General features: G+C 49.5%; 1 protein-coding gene across 1 annotated transcript in view; it reads left to right on the top strand.

The window, feature by feature from the left end:
• HERC2 (HECT and RLD domain containing E3 ubiquitin protein ligase 2) overlaps window positions 1-20142 on the top strand; it is a 197736-nt gene that overhangs the window by 101037 nt on the left and 76557 nt on the right. The window contains exons 44-52 of the mRNA XM_039479850.2: window positions 726-869; window positions 5436-5578; window positions 10751-11018; window positions 12629-12765; window positions 13304-13402; window positions 16653-16821; window positions 16919-17044; window positions 18843-18951; window positions 19058-19197. Of these exons, the coding sequence (XP_039335784.2) occupies window positions 726-869; window positions 5436-5578; window positions 10751-11018; window positions 12629-12765; window positions 13304-13402; window positions 16653-16821; window positions 16919-17044; window positions 18843-18951; window positions 19058-19197 (1335 nt within the window). The remainder of the gene's footprint in view (window positions 1-725; window positions 870-5435; window positions 5579-10750; window positions 11019-12628; window positions 12766-13303; window positions 13403-16652; window positions 16822-16918; window positions 17045-18842; window positions 18952-19057; window positions 19198-20142) is intronic.

The following is a 20142-nucleotide window of genomic DNA, read 5'->3' as shown; positions in this document are numbered from 1 at the left end:
TCCTGAGTTTCTTTCAGTGTTCCTAGGGAGGTCTTCTCTCTGCTTGTTCTTCCTGTCCTGGAAATCCTCGTGGCTTCCCCCGTAACTTATGTCTTACTCTGCCCACCCTTCTTGAGTTTTCTCCTCTCTTGCTCCTGCAGACCTATGATTGCTGCTTCAGCATTTATGACGTAAACACCTTCCACTCTGGATCTCCCATTCATGTCTCTCTGCCTGGAGGTGCAATGCATGTAAATCACAGCCTTTCTGACATTTAGCTGGCTTTCTCTGGTAGCTGCCGCTTCCCATCGTGGTGAATAAACCTGTCTGCCAGTTAGTCAAGCCACCTGCGGCCCTCTTTCCCTGCAACCCGTGCTCTCTGTGCTCCTTCTGTGGCCGCTGCCATTGGATGAGACTTGGGCATCACTGCTATCTTCCTTAGTTAAAAAGCTAGTGTAGCTGACAGATTGTCTGAGAGTACTCTTAGAAGAAGAGTGAAGGTGACTGAAACTTCAGCAGCTTGGGGAACATTTGATCATGTTCGTAATCGCTAACACAGTTCTAACTGTGGTAAAGCATTGACTCCGGCGTGCCATCAGTTCAGGTGCCTGGAGAGCAGGGAGGAAGACCCAGGAGGCAGAACACTGGGAAAGGCGAGCCCTTTGTCACTGGCAGAGTGTGTGGTCGGCAGACTCCCAAAGGGCGGAGTGTGACTCAGCATTCTCACTGAGTCTTTCCTTCCGTAGGACAAGTGGATCTGGACCTGCTGCGGTACCAGCAGTTGAAGCTGTACATCCTGAAAGCAGGGCGGGCGCTGCTCTCCCACCAGGACAGACTGCGGCAGATCCTGTCTCAGCCAGCTGTCCAGGAGACTGGAACTGTTCACACAGGTATCTTTTTAAAAAGTATTTTATTTTATTTTATTTTTTGCAGATAAGAAAGCTGAGAAGGCATACGAAGTTCTTAAAGCTTTATAAGAAAGGCAGTAGAAAATAGACAAAGGATGTGAACAGTCACTTCATAAAAATGAACATAGAGGGCTTAAATATGTGGGAGAAAGTCACGTGGCCCGCCCAGCAGCCACCAACTGTGAATAAAATCATCATCATCTCATAAGACAAACAAGACAAGGGCATCTGGTGGTGGGGAGGGAGAAAGGTATTTTCATGCCTCCCATTTAAAGTGTGGCACGTGGGTCAGCAACGTTGACGGCACACAGGCATGTGTTAGAAATGCAGACTCCCGGCCGGGCGCGGCGGCTCACGCCTGTCATCCCAGCACTTTGGGAGGCCGAGGTCGGTGGATCACGAGGTCAAGAGATCGAGACCATCCTGGTCAACATGCTGAAACCCCGTCTCTGCTAAAAATACAAAACATTAGCTGGGCATGGTGGCGCGTGCCTGTAATCCCAGCTACTCAGAAGGCTGAGGCAGGAGAATTGCCTGAGCCCAGGAGGCGGAGGTTGCGGTGAGCCGAGATCGCACCACTGCACTCCAGCCTGGATAACAAGAGCGAAACTCCATCTCAAAAAGAAAAGAAATGCAGACTCCCAGGCTGCACCCAGTCCAAAGCAGTAGAACCTGTATTGGAACAAGAAGACCCTAAGCTGGTTCTTCAAATGCACACACAGCAGCACTCAAGGGACACGCTGCTGGGAATTTAAGTTGGTGTAGCCATCTAATGGGCGCTTGAGGAAATGAGTCGGACTTTGAAATGCATAGATGTACGTATGTATTCATACACCTTGACCCAGCAAGTCATTCTGTGGGAATTTATCACATGAAACGGCATGTAAAGATAAAGTACTCACTGGCCGGGCGTGGTGGCTCACACCTGTAATCCCAGCACTTTGGGAGGCTGAGGTGAGTGGATCATCTGCGGTCAGGAGTTCAAGACCAGCCTGTCCAGCATGGTAAAACCCCGTCTCTACTAAGCATGCAAAAATTAGCTGGGTATAGTGGTGGCCGCCTGTAATCCCAGCTACCTGGGAGCCTGAGGCAGGAGAATTGCTTGAATCCAGGAGGCAGAGGTTGCAGTGAATGGAGATTGCAGTACTGCACTCCAGCCTGGGTGACAGAGTGAAACTCCGTCTCCAAAACAAAAAAAAAAAGTATTCAACAGTGTTGTTATGGCTTCCTTTTTGGGATTGTTTTTGTGTTGAAAAACTGTAAACACCAAAATACCCACTCTGAGGTATCCATACAGTGTAATACAGTGTCATTCAAAATGATGGTACAAACATAAAGTAGTCTTCACTCAATATCCATGGGGATGGGTTCCAAGACCCTCAATTATGCCAGAATTCACTAATGCTCAAGGCCCTTCTATAAAATGGTGTGGTATATGCACATCCTCCCAAATACTTTAAAAATACAAATCATTGCCGGGCGCGGTGGCTCACGCCTGTAATCCCAGCACTTTGGGAGGCCGAGGCGGGTGGATCACGAGGTCGAGAGATCGAGACCATCCTGGTCAACATGGTGAAACCCTGTCTCTACTCAAAATACAAAAAATTAGCTGGGCATGGTGGCACGTGCCTGTAATCCCAGCTACTCAGGAGGCTGAGGCAGGAGAATTGCCTGAACCCAGGAGGCGGAGGTTGCGGTGAGCCGAGATCGCGCCATTGCACTCCAGCCTGGGTAGCAAGAGCGAAACTCCGTCTCAAAAAAAAAAAAAAAAAAAAAAAAAAAAAAAAAAAATACAAATCATTTGTAAATAGTTGTTATTCTGTACTTTTTATTTGTATTTTTAAGATTTGTTCTGTTTGTTTATTCTGAGTATTTTTGATCTGTGGTTTGTTGAATCTTTGGATGCAGAACCGATGGATACAGAGGGCCAGTGTATATGTTTATTGCCATGAAAACGTGAAAGTGGTACCTAAGTAAACAAAAGCACATTGCTACATGTATCTGTTTATAGATAAGTCATAGGTTCATCTGTATAGTGCAATATTGACACGGTAATATTTGATGGAATTTTGGCTGTTTTAATTTTCTTTATATTTCTCTATGTTTAGTTTTCTGGAATGAGCATGTGTCACTTTTAATAGAAAAAAACCAAATATTTTTCCATCACCTATTCTTGAAGACATGCTAAGTCTTTTGAGGGGAAGTTCTTGTCTATGATCATTGCTCTCCAGGGTTTGGATGAGGCGAGGAAATGAACGCAGTGGCTCTGTCCGTCGTCTGGGGCCAGGGGGGCGGTGAGGCATGTGAGTGCTTCCATAGGCGCCTGGAGCCAGTGGCAGCTGAGCGCTGGACAGGCGGCCTTCGGAGGCTGTGGCAGTCAGATGCCAGCAGACAAGGACTCTGCCGGTGGTGGAGCCAGGAAGAGCAGGGCGAAAGTAGCCAGTCTTTGGGAGCATGTTGAGCAGCTCTGCTTTGCTTGGAGTTTAGGGTTTCCCGACGCGCAGTGGGGCTGAGGCTAGATAGGCGGTTGACGTCCTGCTGCAGAGTACCTTGGAGACCAGGGTGAGACTTGAGGCCCGCTTGGAAAGCTGTGGCAGGGCCACAAGGTAAGCACTGACCTTCGGGTGATGCACCTGCCAGTGAGGTACAGTAGTATCTGACACCAGAGATGACAGAGATGGAGAATTGCTCCTGTGTCAGATGATGAGGGGAAGGCATGGAAAGGGAAAGAAGGTTCTGGTGGAAGGAAGGTGCCATCCATTGCGATGGCGTAGTCTTGTAGATAATAGCTATGTGGGAATCCAGCAAAAAATGGAATGTGGCTGATGTTTCAGGCTGGAGATGAGGGGAGAATTTGAAGAAAATAAGCAAGTCCAGTAGCATGTGGAGGGTGTGGCTTTGTTTCCTAATCTTGGGAGGAGAGTAATATACTGAACAGAGAAAAGTTGAAAAGAAGAAAAAAGGGAAGAGGATGTTATGAAATTAATTTTAAACCTGCTGCGGATGAGAGAAATTGATGGAAAGTGTAGATTCAGTCAAATAGTGGAGGTTGCAGGGGACATGAAGATTTCCCAGTTGCAGAGATTGGGAGATTAGAGCTTGGGAATCGGATTGGCTCTTCTGTTCTCCGCTCAGCCCCCTGAGCAGTTACAGCAGACCTGAGTCAGGAGGGCAGAGCAGGGACTCCAGACAGAGCTAGATCAACAGAACTGCCGCGCTCTGTTTCTGTAAATTTTTAAGGGAACACAGGCACAACACTTGTTCACACCTCACCTGCAGCTGCTTTTGCTCTTCAGTGGCAGAGCTGAGTCGTTGGGACAGAAACTGTACGGCCCATCAGCCTGTTTACTGTCTGGCCCTTTAAGAGAAAGATTTCCAGCACCTGATCTAGCAAGTTGAAATTTTGACCAAATACCAGCACATGCAAATGCTGCGAGTACCTGGCTGAGCACCTGGATTGTGTGAAGTGGCTTCAGGGCAGCGGGTCTCCCTGGGGCTGTGTCACACAGCGTCCTAAAGGCTGCATCTAAAGCTACTCATAACAGACAAAAAGCCATCACCCTGAGGACATAACACATTTGGAATTGGGGTCACTTAATGATCTGAACAAGGCCTAGGATGTGTCTGTGTTGAGGGTTACTGGAGCTGTGATTAACAAGAAAGAAGGCGTGTAGGCCAGCCAAAGTGGCTCACACCTGTAATTCCAGAGCTTTGGGAGACCAAGGTGGGTGGATCAGCTAAAGTCAGGAGCTCGAGACCAACCTGGCCAACATGGTGTAACCCTGTCTATACTAACAATACAAAGATTAGCAGGCGTGTTGGGTTGTGCCTGTAGTCCCAGCTGCTGGGAAGGCTGAAGCTGGAGAATTGCTTGAGCCTGGGAGGCAGAGGTTGCAGTGAGCTGAGATTGTGACATTGAACTCTAGCCCGGGCAGCAGAGTGAGACTCCACCTCAAAAAAGAAAGAATCGGACCAAGTACAGAAATCTGGGATGGAACATTTGCTGGCTCTAAGAGATGGCTACACTATTGAAGGACAGAGATCAAAAGCAGGAAGTGAAAGTGGCTTAGAGTCTAGCTTTTTTTTTTTTTTTTTTTCTCTTTTGAGATGGAGTCTCGCTCTGTCGCCAGGCTGGAGTGCAGTGATGTGATCTTGGCTCATTGCAACCTCTGCCTCCCTGGTTCAAGCGATTTTCCTGCCTCAGCTTCCCAAGTAGCTGGGACTACAGGCACATACCACCACATCCAGCTAATTTTTGTATTTTTAGTAGAGACAAGGTTTCACCATCTTGGCCAGGATGGTCTCGATCCCCTGACCTCGTGATCTACCCTCCTCAGCCTCCCAAAGTGCTGGGATTTTGGGAGTCACTGCGCCTGGTCTAGAGTCTAGTTTTTGTTTGATGTCTGAACCTTGAAGATTTTGGTTTTCTGTTACTGAATGGGGCAAAAGCCATACCTGCTTCAGCATGCTCAGTGTATTCTCTTTAATAGTAAAGAGGCCTTTGCAGTTGAAAATAGAATCTTATACATACTTTGTTTTTGAATTCAGATGACGGAGCAGCGGCATCACCTGACCTTGGGGACGTGTCTCCTGAAGGGCCGCAGCCCCCCATGATCCTCTTGCAGCAGCTGCTGGCCTCGGCCACCCAGCCATCTCCCGTGAAGGCCATATTTGATAAACAGGAACTTGAGGTACAGCTGTGCAGCCTTGACCATTTTTAATCCAGAGTACTAAATTGTGAAACATTTTTTTCTAGGCGTGTGTTTTCTTAATGATCTGTTCTGAATTTTAAATGACAGTATCCAAATAATTCTAGTGATTCATTAGGGTTCAACCATGTTTGTGCATCCTAGTTAAAGAATGAGAGAGCTGAAGTTTAACCTTATTTTGGATTTGTGTAAATTGCTAACAGATACTAACTAGATGCAGCCTGGGTGAAATGCTCACAGCTTCATGAAGGGATCTTTTTCCAGGAAGTAGAATTACTGAGAGCAGCTCATCAGGACTATGGCACCCGCTTGTTTGTTTCACTCACTCAAGAGTCTCTTCGGGTGTGCTCTGGTGCCACCAGGCTCTCAGCTCTCCCTATGTTGTGGAGCAGGTGAGGGCAGCCGTGAGGAGCATGGTCAGGGCTACGGGATGTGACTGGGTGTAAGAGGATGGGAGCTTTCACGGCTGGCAACATGGAGGGTTAGAGGTGCTGCAAAATCTTTTTGCTGTATAATACATAAAAAATCTGGATAGAGGCCGGGCTCAGTGGCTCACACCTGTAATCCAAGCACTTTGGAGGCCAAGGCAGACGGATCACCTGAGGTCAGGAGTTCAAGACCAGCCTGACCAAAATGTTGAAACCCCGTCTTTATTTTTATTTATTTATTTTTTTAACAGTCCAGAAGTCTTTTTTTTTTTTTTAAAAAAACACCTATTACGCCATGAATTCATAGGGAATAGGTTCCAGCAGCTCAGGCTCCTTCCCATTGGTTCTCACAACGTCTGCTTCTCTGGGTGGAGCAGGCTGGCGCTTCAGTTGGACCCAGGTACCTTTCTCTTTGGCTTCTTTCTTTTTCTGATCATTTTCCTTCACACATTTTAGGAAGCTATCTCGGCTCTTAGAGCACTTGGTGTGCTAAATACGCACATTAATTCTCTTGGCAAGAATCTTGCCCTTAACTTGTTTGTTTACAACAATGCCAACAGCATGCTGGGGAACATTGTAGACTCTTCCGGTTTTGCCATGATAACATTTGTGGGACATTCCTTTTTGAACAGTACCCATTCCCTTGATGTCTACAATATCACCTTTCTTACAGATTCACATATACGTGGCCAAAGGAACAACTCCATGTGTTCTAAAAGGCCTAGAGAACATGTATCGAGTGCCTCTCCTCTTTCCCTTTGTGTTCATCATTTTGGCGAATTACTGGAAGATGGTGGTTCCCGCAACCCCGTGTTTAAAAGAAAAAAAAATCTGGATAGTATATCATAGACAAAAATAAAACTATCAGTACTCAGTTTGGTAGTCAGAAATGACCCTAATAGAAACCCTCAGAGAGCAGGGCCCTTCTGAGAGCAACGGTCCAGATGAGGCAGCCACTGCCTTGGGCAGATAGGAGGGCTCCCCCAGCCCTAGAATGAGCTGGAAAGATGGTGGGGGATGCAAAGGGAGAGAGCAGGAAACGGGTGTGGGCGGGGAGGGAGGAGAATGGCCAGGAGCTCTTCTGAACTCCAGCTTCTTCTCAGGTCTGGGAACCTCTGAGGTGAAGGTTAATTTTTTTTATTGTTTGAAACAGAGTGATCTGTTAGTCGCTAAGCTAGAGTGCAGTGGTGCGATCTCCGCTCACTGCAACCTCTGCCTCCCAGGTTCAGGTGATTCTCCTGCCTCGGCCTCCCAAGTAGCTGAGACTACAGGCGAGGACCACCACACCTGGTTAATGTTTGTCGTTTTAATAGAGACAGGATTTCACCATATTGGCCAGTCTGGTCTCAAACTCCTGACCTTGTGATCCATCCCCTCCCAAAGTGCTGGGATTACAGGTATGAGCCACTGTGCCTGGCCAAATCCATCTTGTACTGGACATTTTTAAAACATATTTCTGATAGTTATGTTGCATTTCTTGTTTGCTAATTCTAATGTCTAGTCCTGTTGGTCTGCTGCTCTTTGCAGTTTTTTTCCCTTGATTACAGCCAGTTATTGGTTGCTGTTCTTCACATATCTGAGAATGTTTATTTCATTCTGGATTCTTTGGATGTTACACTGTATTGACCCTGGGTTCTGCCTCCTTCTCTGGAGAATGGGGAGTTTTCTTCTCACAGGCAGTTCAGGACTTGGCAGTCCTCCATCCTGAGGCGGCTTGGTGCTAGGCTTTCTAATGATGTTTTATGCTGCCCTTACCCTGGTTCTGGATCTTTAATTCTGGGGATTTAGAATCTCTTCTGGGTGTCACTGGAAGCCTCGACATTTTCCTTCCCACCCCTAGTCGGTTGAGCTTGAACCTCAGTTGCTGTGCTGGCCCTGGGCAGCTGGGGAGCCCCGCAGCCTTCCAGCGGTCCCTTAGTGCCCAGCCCAGGCAGCTGGGGAGCCCCCCAGCCTTCCAGCGGTCCCTTAGTGCCCAGCCCAGGCAGCTGGGGAGCCCCCCAGCCTTCCAGCGGTCCCTTAGTGCCCAGCCCAGGCAGCTGGGGAGCCCCCCAGCCTTCCAGCGGTCCCTTAGTGCCCAGCCCAGGCAGCTGGGGAGCCCCCCAGCCTTCCAGCGGTCCCTTAGTGCCCAGCCCAGGCAGCTGGGGAGCCCTGCAGCCTTCCAGCGGTCCCTCTGTGCCCAGCCCAGGCTCTTGACCAGCGCTTCAGTTTAGGTTCAGTCATGAGATTTGCAGTTAGTCTGTCCGCACATTTCCCTCTGTGGTTCTTTCTCAGGGTCCCTTTCCCTCGCGTTCTGGTTGCTCTGGCAGGCCCGGATCCCAGCCCCTGCAGTGCAGGAACGTGCTGTTGTCTGTGGTTAAATGTGCACCTGGCCTGTCGGCTTCCCTGGGCCAGGGGTTGTGCTCGTTTTATTGCTCGTTGCTTCAGCGTTCTCTAGTGCCCTCAAGCAGTTTTAAAAAATATGTAATCCAGAGTTTATATTTATTATCAGCCAAGGGTTAGTCCGATGCACCCTGACTCCCTTTTATCAGAACCAGTACTTTTGGCTTAATCTGGCTCTGAAGTTTAAACTTTTAGGATGAAACCTGTCACTTCCAAGTTACCCAGACTTCGCTGCAAACCCCTAGGCTTTGATACTTCCTGAGCACTGGAGGACTCTACAGTGTCCTTGGTTTCTTCCTGATTCCTCCCTCAGAAGCTCAGTTTAACAAAGTAGCAAGTCAGTGCTGTGGCAGCAGCTGGGGAGGAGGACCAGAGAGTACAGGTAGATCAGGGAGGTGCTGGAGGTGCTGGAGGTGCTGGAGGTGCTGGAGGTGCTGGAGGTGCTGGCGGTGCTGTAGCTCCTGGAGGTGCTGGAGGTGCTGGAGGTGCTGGAGGTGCTGGCGGTGCTGTAGCTCCTGGAGGTGCTGGAGGTGCTGGAGGTGCTGGAGGTGCTGGCGGTGCTGTAGCTCCTGGAGGTGCTGGAGGTGCTGTAGCTCCTGGAGGTGCTGGAGGTGCTGGAGGTGCTGGCGGTGCTGTAGCTCCTGGAGGTGCTGGAGGTGCTGGAGGTGCTGGAGGTGCTGGCGGTGCTGTAGCTCCTGGAGGTGCTGGAGGTGCTGGAGGTGCTGGAGGTGCTGGCGGTGCTGTAGCTCCTGGAGGTGCTGGAGGTGCTGTAGCTCCTGGAGGTGCTGGAGGTGCTGGAGGTGCTGGCGGTGCTGTAGCTCCTGGAGGTGCTGGAGGTGCTGGAGGTGCTGGAGGTGCTGGCGGTGCTGTAGCTCCTGGAGGTGCTGGAGGTGCTGGAGGTGCTGGAGGTGCTGGCGGTGCTGTAGCTCCTGGAGGTGCTGGAGGTGCTGTAGCTCCTGGAGGTGCTGGAGGTGCTGGAGGTGCTGGCGGTGCTGTAGCTCCTGGAGGTGCTGGAGGTGCTGGAGGTGCTGGAGGTGCTGGCGGTGCTGTAGCTCCTGGAGGTGCTGGAGGTGCTGTAGCTCCTGGAGGTGCTGGAGGTGCTGGAGGTGCTGGCGGTGCTGTAGCTCCTGGAGGTGCTGGAGGTGCTGGAGGTGCTGGAGGTGCTGGCGGTGCTGTAGCTCCTGGAGGTGCTGGAGGTGCTGGAGGTGCTGGAGGTGCTGGCGGTGCTGTAGCTCCTGGAGGTGCTGGAGGTGCTGTAGCTCCTGGAGGTGCTGGAGGTGCTGGAGGTGCTGGCGGTGCTGTAGCTCCTGGAGGTGCTGGAGGTGCTGGAGGTGCTGGAGGTGCTGGAGGTGCTGGCGGTGCTGGCGGTGCTGTAGCTCCTGGAGGTGCTGGAGGTGCTGGAGGTGCTGGAGGTGCTGTAGCTCCTGGAGGTGCTGGAGGTGCTGGAGGTGCTGGCGGTGCTGTAGCTCCTGGAGGTGCTGGAGGTGCTGGAGGTGCTGGAGGTGCTGTAGCTCCTGGAGGTGCTGGAGGTGCTGGAGGTGCTGGAGGTGCTGTAGCTCCTGGAGGTGCTGGAGGTGCTGGCGGTGCTGTAGCTGCTGGAGGTGCTGTAGCTGCTGGAGGTGCTGTAGCTGCTGGAGGTGCTGGCGGTGCTGGCGGTGGGGAGTTGCAGCTGCAGAGACTGGCAGTCTAGATGTTCACTGGTTCATTGCAATGTGTTTCCTAACTAGTACTCTTTTATTTCTCTTGCTTTTTAATACCTTGTTTAACCCTCACCATGGTTATTTAACCCTTGAATAGTTGAGGGTTGACTTAATGGTAGATGAGAGTCCTGTGTCATTCATGGCCTAAAATACAAGTGCCCATGACCACCATCACAGTGCCTGGTTACGGCGTGGGGAACGCCTTTCTCCCAGCTCCATCGAGCCCTTCTGACTGCTTGTGTAGGGCTGTTAGGAAGTTTTCCTTAATGGAAATTGATACTTAGCTAATTTACTAGGCTCTCTGTTTGCTGAGACAGGAAAGTTATTTCACCACCAAATATTGGCTCTGCGTTAAACAGTGAGACTTCGCTTTGTCATTTTCTAATATGCTTTAGGAACTCATGAAGAATGCATATGTGAATGTGGGCTTTTAAAACTTGCATACTGCAGTTGCGGTGGAAGGCCACCGTCCCGTGTTCCTGTGGGCTTTCCCGCAGTTGTGGTGGAAGCCCACCGTCCCGTGTTCCTGTGGGTTTTCTGTGCTTGCATACTGCAGTTTGCGGCAGAAGGCCACCACCCCCATGCTCCTAGACTGTAAGCTAGCCGAGGGCACTCCCAAACCTCCCAGGACCCTCTTGTCTGCCCAGGCTGCTGCCTTGGCCGTGTGCCAGTGCTTGGCTGTGGAGTCCACCCACCCTTCGAGCCCAGGATTTGAAGACTGCAGCTCCAGTGAGGCCACCACGCCTGTCGCTGTGCAGCACATCCGGCCTGCCAGAGTGAAGAGGCGCAAGCCGTCGCCCGTTCCTGCCCTGCCGATCGTGGTGCAGCTCATGGAAATGGGATTTCCCAGGAGGAACATCGAGTTTGCGCTGAAGTCTCTCACGGGTGCTTCCGGGAATGCATCTGGTTTGCCTGGTACGTGGTTTTCCTGGTCTCTGTGTGCATGTGGGTTCCCACTTCAGTGCTGTGTGCTCACGGCAGCCTGCGGTGTGCTGTGTGTGTGCTCACGGCGGCCTGCGGTGAGCTGTGTGTGCTCACGGCGGCCTGCGGTGTGCTGTGTGTGTGCTCACGGCAGCCTGCGGTGTGCTGTGTGTGTGCTCACGGCAGCCTGTGGTGTGCTGTGTGTGCTTACGGCGGCCTGCGGTGTGCTGTGTGTGTGCTCACGGCGGCCTGCGGTGAGCTGTGTGTGTGCTCACGGCGGCCTGCGGTGAGCTGTGTGTGCTCACGGCGGCCTGCGGTGAGCTGTGTGTGCTCACGGCGGCCTGCGGTGAGCTGTGTGTGCTCACGGCGGCCTGCGGTGTGCTGTGTGTGTGCTCACGGCGGCCTGCGGTGAGCTGTGTGTGCTCACGGCGGCCTGCGGTGAGCTGTGTGTGCTCACGGCGGCCTGCGGTGTGCTGTGTGTGTGCTCACGGCGGCCTGCGGTGAGCTGTGTGTGCTCACGGCGGCCTGCGGTGAGCTGTGTGTGCTCACGGCGGCCTGCGGTGTGCTGTGTGTGTGCTCACGGCGGCCTGCGGTGAGCTGTGTGTGCTCACGGCGGCCTGCGGTGTGCTGTGTGTGTGCTCACGGCGGCCTGCGGTGTGCTGTGTGTGCTCACGGCGGCCTGCGGTGTGCTGTGTGTGTGCTCACGGCGGCCTGCGGTGTGCTGTGTGTGCTCACGGCGGCCTGCGGTGAGCTGTGTGTGCTCACGGCGGCCTGCGGTGAGCTGTGTGTGCTCACGGCGGCCTGCGGTGAGCTGTGTGTGCTCACGGCGGCCTGCGGTGAGCTGTGTGTGCTCACGGCGGCCTGCGGTGTGCTGTGTGTGTGCTCACGGCGGCCTGCGGTGAGCTGTGTGTGCTCACGGCGGCCTGCGGTGAGCTGTGTGTGCTCACGGCGGCCTGCGGTGTGCTGTGTGTGTGCTCACGGCGGCCTGCGGTGAGCTGTGTGTGCTCACGGCGGCCTGCGGTGAGCTGTGTGTGCTCACGGCGGCCTGCGGTGTGCTGTGTGTGTGCTCACGGCGGCCTGCGGTGAGCTGTGTGTGCTCACGGCGGCCTGCGGTGTGCTGTGTGTGTGCTCACGGCGGCCTGCGGTGTGCTGTGTGTGCTCACGGCGGCCTGCGGTGTGCTGTGTGTGTGCTCACGGCGGCCTGCGGTGTGCTGTGTGTGCTCACGGCGGCCTGCGGTGTGCTGTGTGTGTGCTCACGGCGGCCTGCGGTGAGCTGTGTGTGTGCTCACGGCGGCCTGCGGTGAGCTGTGTGTGCTCACGGCGGCCTGCGGTGTGCTGTGTGTGTGCTCACGGCGGCCTGCGGTGAGCTGTGTGTGTGCTCACGGCGGCCTGCGGTGAGCTGTGTGTGCTCACGGCGGCCTGCGGTGAGCTGTGTGTGCTCACGGCGGCCTGCGGTGTGCTGTGTGTGTGCTCACGGCGGCCTGCGGTGTGCTGTGTGTGTGCTCACGGCGGCCTGCGGTGAGCTGTGTGTGTGCTCACGGCGGCCTGCGGTGTGCTGTGTGTGCTCACGGCGGCCTGCGGTGTGCTGTGTGTGCTTCTCTTAGGTGTGGAAGCCTTGGTGGGGTGGCTGCTGGACCACTCCGACGTCCAGGTCACGGAGCTCTCGGATGTAGACACGGTGTCTGACGAGTATTCTGACGAGGAGGTGATGGAGGACATGGATGACGCAGCCTACCCTGTGGTCAGTGCCTTCCGTGTGACTGCCCACACATGGGCTGCCCTCTGTCTAGTGCTCTGACAGTCTTGCACCCTGGCTTTCTCTGTACCTTGAAGGAACTAACTGTATCTACTCAACCTATGGTATTCCTGGGCACAGAACAAAGATGTGTTTCACTACTCAAGAGATGATTGGGTATCTCTATCGTAATTACTTTTAGCTTTAAAACAGACCCTTGTTGAAACATCTAATGTTCTTCAGTAGCCATTAGAAGATATTTTATTAAAATACCATGTTTTGACACATTGATTTCTGATGGGAGTAAATTGTTCATAGGATTAATTTGGAAATGCCTTGGAAATTTTACATACTTACAGTTTTTGAGATTCATTTCTGCCTACCATGCTACTGGTGTTAGTCTTTTTTAAATGAAGATTTTTATCGGGAAACTAAAGGATTTCATCCTCTACTTTTTAGTATTATAGATTTCGAGACTTCTTTCTTTTTGAGTAGGTTTATTGAATTTCCTTTTTTTTCCTTTGAATGTATTTCTCTCCTACAGTCTACTGGTGCTGTTGTGACGGAGAGCCAGACCTACAAAAAACGAGCTGATTTCTTGAGTAATGATGATTACGCTGTGTATGTGAGAGAGAATATTCAGGTGAGTAGTTGGCTTAGGCTGGAACCTTGATCTGTTTTTCATTCAGCAAATATTTGAGTGGGCCCGCTATGTCACGTGTCGGTGGACGAGACCCCTGCCCTCAGGGAGCCCGCCTTCTGGTGCTGGAAGACAGTCATACCCGGCCAGTGAGCTCAGGATGTGCTAGAAGGTGCTGCGTCCGCTGGCGTGAGAAAGGGATGGGAGTAGGGGCACGTTCCTGAGATGGGGGCTGCAGTGAGAAGGTGAGATGGGTGCAAGGCCTGCAGGCTGTGAGGGTGGCTCAGCAGGACGAGCGCCCAGCCAGAGGCTGCTGCGGCTGCCGCAGAGTAGCTAGAGGACAGAGGGGTAGATGGCGGGCTCAGGGCAGCTGGAGGGTACAGGTGGCCTTTCCACAGTGGGCATGGCGCAGGGCGGCGGTTTTCTGCCAGGCCCACTGTGACACTTCCTGTACACCTTGTTTTCCTTACGTAATTCTCATTGCCATCAAATGTGAAAAATCTATGTCTTACATAGGCCTTTATCTACTTTAAATCATTTCTTGTCCTAATGTTTTAGAATATTTTAGAGAAAATCCCCCAAATTGTTTCATTTCACCTGTATATGTCAGCGTGCATCGCCCTGGATGAAAGATCTTAACATAATGACGTTTCCGTTAGCCAACATGATCTAACAAAGTAAACAATAATTTCTCAGTATCGTCTCATGTCTAACGCTTGCTCATAGTTTTCCAGTTTCCTCAGAAATGGCTCTTATGGTTAGTTTTTGAACTTGGATACAACCAAGATTGTATGTCTTGTCTACTTTTGGATGATGGCTCTTTGAAGTATGTTTCAACCTAGAGGGGCTCCCCCTTGTCTTAGCTCAGGCCGCTGTAGTACAGCACCATCGACTGATGGCTTCAGAGATAGCAGACCTTTACTTCTCATGGGTCTGCCCGCTAGACACCCAAGATCCAAGTGCCAGCCTGGCAGGTTTCTGGTGAGGGCCTCTTCCTGGCTTGTAGATGGCTGCCTTGTTGCTGTGTCCTCCTGGATGTGGGGCGAGCTGGAGGTAGCAGGGGAGCACTGGTGCCTCTTTTTTTTTTTTTTTTTTTTTTTGAGGTAGAGTCTTGCTCTGTTTCCAGGCTGGAGGGCTATGGCATGATCTTGGCTCACTACAACCTCCGCCTCCTGGGTTCAAGTGATTCCCCTGCCTCAGCCTACTGAGTAGCTAGGACTACAGGTGCATGCCACCACGCCTGGCTGATTTTGTATTTTTAGTAGAGACGGGGTTTCATTATGTTGGTCAGGCTTGTCTCACATTCCCGACCTCAGGTGACCTGTCCGTCTTGGCCTCCCAAAGTGCTGGGATTACAGGCATGAGTATACAGGTGGCTCCTCTTATAAAGACCCTACTCCTTTGGGGTCAGAGCCCTACCCTTATGACCTCATTTTACCCTGATTACTTCCTTAGAGGTCCTGTCTCCGACTATAGCCACGTTAGGAATTGAAACTTCATGATTTTTGTCGGGGGACACAAACATTAATTTCGTGATAACCTCCTTCCCCCTTCCTCTCCTGTCGTGCTGTTTGTGGCTGAAACTGTGTGCTCCAAATGTCTCACAGTCTGGATTTGGTGGCAGCCCCCTTGTGGGGTTGGCTGACATCTTCCTCTGTCCCTGTTTCTCCGGTGAAGTAGGAGTTAGGGTTGGGGGGTGATTGGACCCAGGCTGATCTCAGGCAGGAAGCTTCGTAGGCGTGCTCCCTCCTGCCCCATCTCAGCAGGCCAGCAGCGCTGGGTGGGGTCTTGTCAGTCTGCTCCTTCCTGGATGAAATTCCGTATTAATTGTTCATCTCATAGCTCCAGGAGGCGTTGGTGTCGTCACCGAGACTGATCCTGAGGGGCTGCACCATAGTGATTTTCTAACTTCTTCATTTTTTCTGAGTTCAGGAGTTCTCTTCTGTGCAGAAAAGCTTTGTTACGAATCCTGGTTACTCTTGATAATACAGGGAGATTGTGTCGGTTTTTAGAATGATGTCTTGGTGTTCTGATGTGTATAAAAATGATCAGGAAGCTTTGCTTTCCTTATTATGATGACCGATTCATTGGCTTTTAGGGTTTGATGTTTCCACTGTTATTTATTTATCTACTGCTTGATTGATAGATTGATTGGAAACAATCAATTGATAGATTGATTGATAGATTGATTGGAAACATTGATAGATAGATTGATAGATTGATTGATTGATTGATTGATTGCTCTGTCGCCAGGTGCCAGGCTGGAGTGCAGTGTCTCGGTCTGGGCTCACTGCAACCTCTGCCTCCCGGGTTCAAGCAATTCTCCTGCCTCAGCCTCCTGAGCAACTAGGACTACAGGCGCACACCACCATGCACAGCTAATTTTTGTATTTTTTAGTAGAGACGGGCTTTCATCATGTGGGCCAGGGTGGTCTTGATCTCTTGACCTCGTGATCTACCTGTCTCGGCCTCCCAAAGTGCTGGGATTACAGGTGTGAGCCACCACACCTGACCTCCACTGCTATTTTTTGGATGATCAGAGAATCTGTTTGAGTGATTCTTTTGAGTAATCTTTGAAAGCTCCCTTGCTTTATGATACAAGTTGATCCAAGTTCTTCCTGTATATTTCCTGCTTAGACATAAAACCAGCCAGTTTTCTAGAATCCCTGTTCCCTTAGCATTAAATAATGCTTAGAACACACTCTGGGTGCTACATGAAATTCTTTTTTTTTTTGAGATGGGGTTTCACTTTGTCACTCAGGCTGGAGTACAGTGGTGCGATCTCAGCTCATTGTAACCTCTCCTTCCAGGCTCAAGCAATCCTCCCACTTCAGTCTCCCAAGTAGCTGGGACCACAGGCATGTGCCCCCATGCCTGACTAACTTTTGTATTTTTGGTGGAGAGGGGTTTACCATGTTACCCAGGTTGGTCTCAAACTCCTGAGCTCAAATGATCTGCCCCCCTTGGCCTCCCAGAGTGGTAGGATTACAGATGTGGGCCACTGTGCTGCGCCGAAATTCTTTATTAAGAATAGAGTAATGCCAGGAGGCTGAGGCAGGAGAATTGCCTGATCCCAGGAGGCGGAGGTTGCGGTGAGCCGAGATCGTGCCATTGCACTCCAGCCTGGGTAACAAGAGTGAAACTCTGTCTTCTGTCTCAAAATAATAATAATAATAATAATAGAGTAATGCCGCTATGGCTCATTTCACCCATGTACGTGATGGACTGGATGTCCAATTTATTTGAATTGTAGGTGGGAATGATGGTTCGATGCTGTCGGACATACGAAGAAGTGTGCGAAGGTGACGCTGGCAAAGTCATCAAGCTGGACAGAGATGGGTTGCACGACCTCAATGTGCAGTGTGACTGGCAGCAGAAAGGGGGCACCTACTGGGTTAGGTATATTCATGTGGAACTTATAGGTGAGCACATCGTTTGTTCAGACTTTTGCTTTTTCTTTGAGACAAAATTCCCAGAAATGAAGGCTGATTATAATGCGTTTGTTGTTGAAATCCGTAGGCTATCCTCCACCAAGTTCTTCTTCGCACATCAAGATTGGTGATAAAGTGCGGGTCAAAACCTCTGTCACCACACCAAAATACAAGTGGGGATCTGTGACTCATCAGAGTGTGGGGGTCGTGAAAGGTAATAATATCTGGGTAATAAAATTCCTGATGTTAACTTGTTGTTAACGCACATGTAGTCAGTATTTCTTTTTGTTCAAGCACAAAAAGAAAACACGTGTGAAGAAAGAGATAGCGTGTCCTTTTGCTTGACAGTGCCTTCTACCAAAGACCATAGAAGAACTTGCTTGCAGTGAAAAAGTCAGGTTTATTGATATTACTCATTGCAGTGCAGGGAAACACATGCTTTGGGGAATGGGTATCTCCATCAGAGGGTGTGAGCAAGGACTAACGAATTTTAGGTTGGCTATTTGGGGGAGGGTTCGAGGAAGCGGGGGTAATTCTAAGATAGGGTGTCCTGATAAATTTACCTAGCAGGCAGAAAGAATGGAGCCAGGCTGAAATTATGTTTGGTACGGAAGCAGTCATTCATACCTCCAGGTTAGGGGAATTTGTCGTTGTTTGTGACTTGGTTAAGATTCGACCTTAATCGTACGGTTGTGCCTTGATTCATCAGTCACAGAGTGGCCTTATCTGATGCTGGTGTTCAGTAAACTTGTCCTGTCAGTGGTTCTGTGAAATGGCCTAACATTGACGTTGACAGGCCAGGTTTAGAGTGTCAGGACCACTCTTCTCTTTTTCTTTCTTCTTTTTTTCCCCCCGAGAACCTGAGAAACAGTTCTCAGGTTGTGTTTAATATGATATTGAGATTCCAAATCAAATCTGTGGCACACTTTGACAGGCATACTATGTCTGTTTTAACAGTTGCATGAGAAATAAGAATGCATATAATTTTATGAATTCTTGATACCACAAAGAGATTTTTTTGTTTGTTTGTTTGAACCTTGTGGAAAGCTCTCTTTTCATGAAATCGCTTAGAAAATGGCCACAATTGGTGGTGGCTCCCCGGTGGATAGAGGTTCTTAGAGCTTCTCATGTTACATAAGAGCAAGTGGATTGTTCATTGTTTCACTTTAAGCATTTTTCTTTGCTTAAGAGTTGATTTGCAAATCAAAACACGACAAATTTTAAAAATAAGATTGGTTTCTTTGTTTTGAGTGACACGTTGCTCTTATCAAAGGTTAAAAGAAGTCTTTACATCATGAATGTGGTTTTATTTCCTAAGATACCAAAGGTATTATATGGAATTGTTGACTGTTGACTTGGTGTAATTAAAAAGAAACAAAGTTTCTTATTTTAAACCTAATACAAAAGTAAAGAATGTAGTTTACAATGAACCTCCATGTGTCCATTACCTGGCTTTAACACTTGTTACCTCACAGCCAGAATTATTCATGCTCCTTTCTTATGATTATTTTCTTTTTTTTTTTTTTTTTGAGATGGAGTTTCGCTCTTGTTACCCAGGCTGGAGTGCAATGGCACGATCTCGGCTCTCCGCAACCTCCGCCTCCTGGGTTCAGGCAATTCTCCTGCTTCAGCCTCCTGAGTAGCTGGGATTACAGGCACGCGCCACCATGCCCAGCTAATGTTTTGTATTTTTAGTAGACACGGGGTTTCACCATGTTGACCAGGATGGTCTCGATCTCTCGACCTCGTGATCCACCCGCCTCGGCCTCCCAAACTGCTGGGATTACAGGCTTCAGCCACCGCGACCGGCCTCTTAGGATTGTTTTCAGACCGGTTGCTGACATCATGTATTATTTCATCCATAAGTATTTTAGTACCTGTCTCTAAAAGACATGCTCTTTGTAAAAAAAAAAAAAAAAAGCTCCAGGGAGTATGATGTGGCTAGGTGCAGTTATAAGTGGAGGTTTTTCTTGGTGAAGGAGGTGTGTCAGGTGATCTCTGTTCTGTCCCAGCTTTCAGTGCCAATGGGAAAGATGTCATTGTCGACTTTCCGCAGCAGTCTCACTGGACTGGCTTGCTGTCAGAAATGGAGCTGGTGCCCAGTGTTCATCCTGGGGTTACGTGAGTGATTTTTATGATTGCTAGATTTGCTTTGGGATGAATGGTTTTCTGTTGAATTAGGTTTAATAAATGACCTTTCTTAACTCAATGGCTATTTTACAAATAGGTGTGATGGCTGTCAAATGTTTCCTATCAATGGCTCCAGATTCAAGTGCAGAGACTGTGATGACTTTGATTTCTGTGAAACGTGTTTCAAGACCAAAAAACACAATACGAGGCATACGTTTGGCAGAATAAACGAACCAGGTATGGCAGAATGTTTACACTCTCTCTTCCACCAAATGTGATTAATGAAATACTTGTTGTGGGCCACAGTGTATTAGAATTTGTTATTTCAAGGTTCATATGTAAACAGTGAGCTCTGTGGAGTGAGTGCAGTGAGATGGAGTGAAGGTCCTACCCTCTGGTGACTGGCTGGCTGTTAAAAAAATTAGGGGTGGGGTATCGGGGAAGAGTTAGAATAACTAGGCTTGTTTGCTCGTATTTCCATAAGGAATCAAAAGAATCTCAGGAAACTTGTAAGTGTTTAGTTGCATGGCATTTGGAATTGGTTAGATGGAGAGGTTTTTTTGTATACCTTTTATTGTATTTTTCATTGGGGTAAAATATATATAACTTAAAATTCCCATCTTCTGTACTTTCTACTAAAAGTACAGAAATTAGGTGAGTATGGTGGCACATGCCTATAGTCCCAGCTACCTGGGATGCTAAGGCAAGAGAATTGCTTGAAGTGGGGAGGCGGGGGTTGCAGTGAGCCAAGAACGCACCCTTGCATTCCAGCCTGGGGACAGAGTGAGACTCTATCTCAAAAAAAAAAAAAAAAAAAAAAAAAAATTACCACTTAATTATTTTCTAAGTTTGTAATTCAGAGTATTAAGTACCTTAAGTACAGTGTTGCACAACCATCACAGCTGTCTATTACCAGAACTTCTCACCACTCCCATTGGAAACCGCGCCCATTAAGCACTTTAACCCCATTTCCCCTACCCTACCCCTGGTAACCTGGAATCTAACTTTGCTCTCTATGAATTTGACTACTCCAGATACCTCATCTAGATGGAACCATGTAAGATTTATTCTTTTGTGTTTAACATAATGTCTTCAATCATCATCCATATTGTAGCATGTGTCAGAACTTAATTCTTTTTAATGGCTGAATAATATTCCATTATATGTATATAGCACCTTTTT

Source organism: Saimiri boliviensis, chromosome 5, assembly GCF_048565385.1.
Source record: "Saimiri boliviensis isolate mSaiBol1 chromosome 5, mSaiBol1.pri, whole genome shotgun sequence".
In the NCBI taxonomy this organism is placed as follows: Eukaryota; Metazoa; Chordata; class Mammalia; order Primates; family Cebidae; genus Saimiri; species Saimiri boliviensis.
This window is presented reverse-complemented; position numbering and strand designations above follow the sequence as displayed.